The 8,349-nt window shown below is 37.1% G+C and overlaps 1 protein-coding gene across 4 annotated transcripts in view; it reads left to right on the top strand.

The window, feature by feature from the left end:
* Nucleotides 1-8,349, top strand: part of LOC135198169 (ficolin-2-like) — a 156,002-nt gene that overhangs the window by 147,487 nt on the left and 166 nt on the right. For all 4 annotated transcript variants that reach the window (XM_064225683.1, XM_064225687.1, XM_064225684.1 and 1 more), the window contains one exon: nucleotides 544-8,349. This exon is cut by the window's right edge and continues 166 nt beyond it. In XM_064225683.1, coding sequence (XP_064081753.1) covers nucleotides 544-731 — 188 coding nt within the window. In that variant the 3' untranslated portion in view covers nucleotides 732-8,349. The remainder of the gene's footprint in view (nucleotides 1-543) is intronic.

Below are 8,349 nucleotides of genomic sequence, written 5' to 3' on the forward strand. Positions count from 1 at the left end.
ATATATACATATATATATATATATATACATATATATATATATATATATATATATATATATATATTATTATCTATATATACTATAATATAATATATATATATATATATATATATATATATATATATATATATATATATATGTGTGTGTGTGTGTGTGTGTGCGTGTATTTATACAAGGAAACAATGAACACATGATTCACATATAAAAAATTTCCCAATCACAACTGGAACGACCCTTGGTCTCCCGATTGACAGGCCAAGGCGGTAGCAACGGACCTACTTCCCAAGGTCAGAAAAAAAGTTGGAACCTATATAAGTAAGTGCTCGGTGCCAAAGGTTTTTCCCAGGCAGGCTTCTGACGCCTAACATACGAGCGAATGTTACCCAGCTTCCCGACACATCCATTTCATTTGAATGACTACCCCTTGGCCTGTCACTCAGGAGTCCCAGGTTCATTCCCGTTTTCTTAAGCTAAGGTTTCTAAGAATGATGGATAATATAAAACTTTATAAAGAGGTTTCAACGAACTCTCATTTTCTTGCAGGGGGTAGCTGCACAAAAGGTCGTGGGGGAGGCGGCTGGTGGTGGGGACGGTGCGCGTGCGCACAGCCGACTGGCCAATACCGACGAGGACGCTACCAAGGACCCGAAACTGGTATCACATGGTGGCACTGGAAGGACTCAAACTACTCCCTCAAGACCCTCATTATTAAGATACGACCACTGGAATGATATGATGATGAACGTCTGACACCTCCACACCACGTGAAGTTGCCCTTGATGTCTCCCGTGAAGGCGGCTGACCTGCAGTTGCAGTTGCAGTCCCTCCTGGGATTCAACCAAGGAAGTAGTAGTAGTACCAGCAACTTGGAAACCCATCTGATTCTGTCTCTCCTCATGTGTTCCTTCTTCCCAGTTTTCTTTCCACGAGCTATGGTGTGATTTTCATCAGTCTCTTTCTGCAGGAAAAGGTAGTCTCCACTGTTACCCAGACCCCTTTGGCATGGGAGATTCTTCAATCCTTCTTCCAAAAAGAATCTTCCAGTCTTATAAAACTGCTTCCCAAATAAACACGGATCATATTCTCACACATGTAGGTGCTGAATGTTCAACTTCAACGCAAGTTCCTTTTACTTGTGCTATAGTTTGTAGGAATTGCATTTCATGGCTCCTTCGCCACCAAAAGAATGTCACAATTCAAACTCATAGCCATTTGGTAAAAATGACAAAAAAACTATAAATATTAAGAATTGGTATCAGCCTAAAGGAATATACAATATTCCGTATTCTCGTCCTACTTCCGTCTAATGTGATGTCTAAAAATTAGGTGTTTCAAGTTCCTCGATAATAAATTAGTTATTAAATCTATTTAAAACAAAACGCAATAAATCATTATTCAGTTTTAAAAAGGTCATCCTATATATTTTGATATAGAGTTAATAGACCACTATGCATAAATGAAAATACAAACAGTTCCAGATCACTTTCAACACATCCACACTCGTACACTCTTGCACAAACAAAATACTACTCTTACAATAGTGTCAATTAGAATTAAAAATACTAAGCAGGTTTAACATAGGCTTGTCATTCTAAATGTCAATGTGTTCATCTTCGTGATAATAAATGTACTAGATTACTATATAACAGATGCATGTTAACAGTTAGCACACTGAATGGCTATAATTATTATTATTATTAGTAGTAGTAGTATAATAAGTTACAAAGCAAAGAAACTTTTCGGTTGAAAATAGCTTCCTGATAAGCCTTCGGACAAGCATCCCTATTGCTATTAGTATTCTGATTTTCCATTCATTACATTAGGCAAAAAACATTATTATTACTTATTATTATTATTATTATTATGTCGTGAGCCATACAGCAACGCACTGGAGAAAAACAGTATTATTCTCACAATATCTTGAAAGGGTTGGCGTATACAACCAAGTTCGATGCTTATCTATGTGCATCGAACAAATCCTACATCCTAAACATCCAGACATAGCTATGACTCACGGCAACTTTCAATGAAAACCTGCTTGAACTCCCTCCAGTATTATTTCGAAAATACAGCACATTCAGTTAATAAGGGAGAAGGCGTATTCCATTACGGTATGTATATATAGCTTAAAAGTTCAATATCCACAGCACGTCCTGGTATTATCAGTTAGTTGTTTACTTTTCGAAGGGATGTCCCCATACTACAGTAAAGCATCTCATAAACTCATATCGACAACTGATCTCATTCGTGTCATAAATAGATTGAAAACAAGTCAACAACCACAATGGCGAAGGAACCTTTGGTAAACGCTGGATAATCGTATAATGCACTACCACTAAGTCCTTGAAGTGTATCCAACTTCTTTGTGATGTGCGTGTAGTAAGTTACCTACATGTGTCTATGATGTTTTGCTGTAGTGTGGACGCATTCTAACACCCTCTGTAATTTGTATTTAGTGTACATTAGCGAATGTGATATGAATGTGTATCAGTGGTTTAAAGAATCTAGCTTATAAAAAATTGTAATACTCTTAACCAGGCTTGGGTGGCTGCTAAGGTGAAGTTACGATGGCTTTACAATGCTCTCCAATCTCCCAAACAAAAGTGACGCAGTTGACACTAACGGTAAAAGAAAGAAAAAATAACTACTTATTCAAAAGACATCTCAGTATGGTCTACTTCTAAGCGAAATTAAAAAAAGGAGTCAACCTTAAACATTCAGCAAAAAGAATTGTGCGATATATCTTACCACTCGTTACCAGTTTTCCTGAAGTAGTTACTTAACAAGGTGGGTAAGACATAAAATGATTGATTTGAAAGGATAAATAGATTCAGTAAAGGAAACTGACACACAAAAGAATTTTAGGGATACTTTTTCTTGTCCAAGATCAGGAAAACAACATTATGTGCCAACAACTCGCACGCCTCTTGCTTTGATGTGTTGACAAAAGAATCAAGTTTATCAGCATTAACCATTGTCTCATGTCTCCACATAAATAGCAAAATTGCTAAGGCCACACAATAGTGACCATCTTAGCCTGGTTAGTTCTGGGGTGATTGATACACTCTCTCCAAAGCAAAATCCCTAGAAAACAGAATTCACCTTTTATTCTCTGTAATGGAGACAAATTTCAACTCCATCTCTTCTTCAGACTATCACTGGGTAGATACAGATATCAGATGTTTCGGTAATCGACATGGCAATAGTGTTTAAGGTTATCTTAGCATATCAGTCATCATGAGTGACATTTTTCTCTAAACAATAGCGTAAAGCTGCCATGTTATCTGAAAACTGAACAACCCCTCATGGGGTATCTAGCATGTGTACATCTTTTGAAGTTGCAGTCTTAGCAGCTAAATGTCAGGCGTTCAGATTATTTTTTCATATTCAAGTCTCTATGAATCCCATTACTTCCTTTCTAAATTTTAGGTTTCCCTTGTGGGTAATCTACAGTTTTATTTTCAGTTTGCTCCCACACAATACACTGCCACCTACTGTATTACCTGCCCTGGCAGGTGGCTGTTAATATAAGGCTTTTTAATCTCACATGAATGTACAAACCACAATTTCTCTTCTTTAAAATATGGTGCCAACAAAACCCCACAGCCTCCCTTCTAAACAATTTTATCCCAATGCACCATTAACCCAAGCATAACAGAGGAATGTTGTGATTACAATTATCTTTAAGAGGTGAAACTAAAACAACGCCTGAGGCAAATCACACCAAAACAGACCTACCACAATTCTGTAAATGTGTTGTAAATAATATTCCCAATACTCATATGAAAAACTGCAAATGACATTCTAAGCAAAGATAACTGCCATTACTTGTGAAAGAAAGGTCTTTCAAATTATACCCATGATTGCCGAATGAAGTAACAGTTTAGATGTCAAGAGTGCTTCCATATGTGGGGAGAAGCAAATCAAGGTGCATATGATGCTGAAAGTTAGATACCAGAAATGATTTGCAAATGAAAAATGACGACTTACGCATCTGAAGGCTTAGGGTTGTCACAATCCATAACTGGTTAGAAATGCAAATATAGACTTTAATATAATGGATACCTTCAAAATCAAAATAATGACCAAACATGTAGAGCTAAATAGAAGCTTCATATAGCACCATGGAATGTTCTAATAATGTTTGTCTCCAGGAGAAAAAAACAAGTCAAATCAATTAACATGGTTCATATTTGCATGACTAGTGCTTTGAGATACACATGGTAACATATATGTTTGCATGTACTGTGCACATACATAACCAGAGGGCCTTCAGATTTAGTTAAGATTCAAAGAATAGTCTCTGTGCTTTGAAAGATATATTACAAATAGAAGTAACCACATGTAACACAATCAACAACATATGAAGTATGCTAGAGATAAAAATAAGTAAGACTGATCTATCACATGCTAAGAAAAGAATAAACGAGAACACGTGTCATGTCAAAAAGAGCATTCATGACGCTGCGAGCATCTGCGTAGTGAGCTTTAAGTAGAATTTAAGAATGAATCGCGGTGTATGAGAGATGTATGGTGTGAATATGGTGGGAAGTTGACGGGCTACACAGATGTGACCACACAAATAGAGGTGCTATTGATGTACGTACGTATAAATTAGGGCTAAGTTGAAACGCTGTTTGTAGAGACTTTAGGGGAATAACGGTGTGGAAGGCGCGCATTAGGTAGGTCTAGGCTTCAGATGTAGAGGTGGAAATCGCCCCTTTCAATAGCCTTATGTGATTTTAAAAGTGTGAAATAGAGTTACACTGTAAGAATGATAGTCAGGTGAAAGTAGTGATCCTGTTCTCATTTGTTGAGTATGATTAAAAAACCTTTATGTGGTCTGTCCGAAATGTTTCTGTCCGAAATGTTCAACTAAGTTATAATGAAGATTCAGTTTTCCGATTCCACATTAATCCAAATTGCCTTTTCATTAACTAAATCTCTGAAGAAACAAAGAAGACAATTAATGTATGGAAATTATTTGGTAAATACTAGAGTATTTCTTGAGTTTTCTCATACTGACAAGTGTTAGCATCAATGGATCAAGAAAACGACAACTAATGAAAATTGGTCCCTTTGACATTAAAGACAAAAACATGAGCATCATGCCAGCACAGAAAGGGAGAAACTGGGTATGTTCATATGATGAAAGTTCAACATCAGCCCGGAGCCATTTTTTTCTTGTAACACATCCTTGACAAGTGACAACACTCAGCAGGATCTGTTAATATGTACGGTGGTTACACATACCTACTGCCAATTTTCTAGAGATATAAGCTTAGATATTATACCCTACATCATAATAACACTGCCATGCACGTTTCATTGTACTTTATTTGGGCACTTCAAGAATTGCTGTCATTGATGCACATCCTATGCAATACAGCAATGTCTTCAATCACCAGTTACTTCCAGATATCTGTATTTGGTGTTAGCTATATAGCATTTTTGAATCATAGGCTAATAGATGTGATTTAGAAACTCGGGATGTAGAATCAACATATTCCATGGGAGAACACACTCCACTGAGATCATCTGTCAGTACTATAAGTTATACCCTGCAGGGTGCGAGGCTTCCTGTGAGACAATCGCAATATATGACGGGTTTACCAATGTAAACCCGTCATAACATAATCCTCATAACAGAAGAGATCTCTTAAGGAACTGCTTGCACATAACTTCACGCGCGCATCCTAATCTTAGATGTTCTATCACAGAGATCCTTCCCGTTACATTTCTCTATTTCGGTCCTTTCCCTCGCCTTTGTTCTACAATCACTATCTAATTAGCCTCCCATGCAAATGTGCATGGCCAATTCACTTGCATTCTTTACACAGTTAAGAGTGTCAGCACTTGCTCTTGACATAAAGCTTTAATTTTTTCATCATGTACTCCTTTACTTACATCTCCAAAGAGTCCCATCTGTAAGTCATTTCTCTTCATAAATACGCATTACTTTGACTGTGGAAATAGCTTTCCAAAGAATCATACTAATAACCATGTGAAAAGCTTTTCTTGGCTGAGTTTACTTATTAATGCTTTTTCTCTCCTTACAATACTCAGCTGCATGATTATAAACCAGAATTATACTATGGACCAGCTTTTTGTTCCTCAGCTACATGCATTTTCTATTTTTGGATGCCTTTAAGCTTAAGTAGAATATAAACTTATTCAAGAGAGCAAGATACATTACAAAACATAATTTGACATTCCCTATAAAGGACTTATATATCTATAACCAAAAAGCTTTATCTGTAAAAATTTAATAAGAACTTAGCCAGTGGTATGAAGCGCATGCTGCCATTACACACGATGCAAACTCCAAATCACAATTAAGAACTAAATCTCCATCACTTCGGATACGAAATTTCCCATGAAAGACACATCATCAAATGGAAGATACACTGTTCACTGACAGACTTACGATTCTTCAACTTGTTGGACTAAAATTGAAGGACCACACAACTCTACTACTGTATATCCCGACATTAGGTTTGCTTGCAGGGCTTATCAACTTGCCAGAGTAGTAGAAGCCTAAAATACAGTCAAGCTTACAGACACCTCCGTCAAATCTTATAGAAACATTCCAAAATACTTTCACTATTCTTACAGCCTGGTGAATGACTTGCTCTGAATTATACACGTAGCCTCTTTACTAAACTCATTTCATCTCTGTGCAGTTTTAGTAGATGCACATACATTATCCCTCAAATGTGTTAAATTATTACCAAGCCCTTGGGATCTATTAGTTTTTCAACACCGCTGGACTCCACCACCCTGAGTGTCTCCAACCTTACTTGCTTTTGATTCGCGACCCCATTAATCCTGGCAGTAAATTCTAATCGAGACTGAGCAGCCAGCAGTAGGCCTTACGTTCCTATAGGCATCATCATCATGTCTTTCATAGAAAGATTATCATTCTGCAAAACATTCAGACCTTCTGCTCTTGACAGACTGATTTCAATCTCAAAGTTGGATCACCTAAATCATTTTGGCGTTAAAAAAGGAAAACAGATTTCCCTATGGTCTTCAAAATAATTACTCTCTCCCGCCCAACATCCAGTATCAAAATGAGTCTTAAGACTAGCCGTAGAGAACATTATGAAGAAATTCAAATAAACATATTGACAAGTAGATTGTTGTATCGCCAACTGTCTTTTGTACGCTTGGCATGTGAGACATCTGCCTTACTGTAACAGTTCCTCTTAAGCACAGACATCATTCACCTTTCACCTACACAGCTTACCTTCGTTTTTACTCGAGCCAATTTCAACTTCCATTGAGAGTAGCACTCCCGAATTATAATCATTCATACACTTCAGTTTAAAGACTTCAAAGGATGAAAGGTTTACAGGCAACTCTCCAGCTGAAGATTGTGATTCTAGCTCACCGCGAAGACTGTGACGTCTACAAAGTTGTGCTTGAGGATTGCCGGCCATTGAGGGTTCTTTCTGGCCGTTGTTCTCCTTCATGGCCATATGCTCAATCTGCATCCCATTAATGGAGCAATTTATTTGTCACTGTGTCATTCACTGTATGTTGCTGTTGTCGATGTTTTAATGTATCTTCCACAATTGTCTGGGAAATAACCAGCCACGTTTGCACATCTGAATGATTGGACAAGCACAAACATTGACGTTTTATTCTATAGTCTATCAAGTTCTAGTCACATTAAAAGCTTATGATGCAAAATTCCAAGTTGGAAATGTGGGGTTTTTCCTAAACATAATAATTAATGTTGAATAATAAGATGTCTTTCAACCAAACTCTTCGCATGCTGCTTTCCATGAAACTCGGTTAAACTTCTCTCTTGATGTCACCATAGCATTTGAAAGCCAACTGAGAGAGATGAAACTAGACAACTGTAGGTCCAGTTTACTAATATATATATATATATACTTTAGGCTGTCCTTAACAAATAGCAGCAAACATTATACAAGACTGTGTTCCCTATTCGAGTTTACAACTTACTTTCATCTAGACCTCCTCAACAGAATAAACAGTAAAACGTTCCACTTCCACCAGTCACAGAAACAAATGTGTCTACTACACACACAAACAAATAGGCACACACATTCAAACATCATAACATTGTAAATTAGAGTACGTCGAGTTTAAAAACATAAGAGCTCTTAAAGGTAAACAGGTTAACTTTTAATCAAACCAAATAAATGAATAACTTAAGAAATGTGGAAGAAATGTCCTCAGTCCAACCAAAACTTGCTCCTCAAATGCCAGTACGTGTTTGCGCTAATTGGAATCATTATTCTTCCTAAACATGCAATGTTCAGGAAATTCGGTAACGTGGTACTTGGCAGCTGAGCACTATCCTTTAAAAATGTGGGT

The sequence above is a fragment of the Macrobrachium nipponense genome, chromosome 21, assembly GCF_015104395.2.
Source record: "Macrobrachium nipponense isolate FS-2020 chromosome 21, ASM1510439v2, whole genome shotgun sequence".
Taxonomy (NCBI): domain Eukaryota; kingdom Metazoa; phylum Arthropoda; class Malacostraca; order Decapoda; family Palaemonidae; genus Macrobrachium; species Macrobrachium nipponense.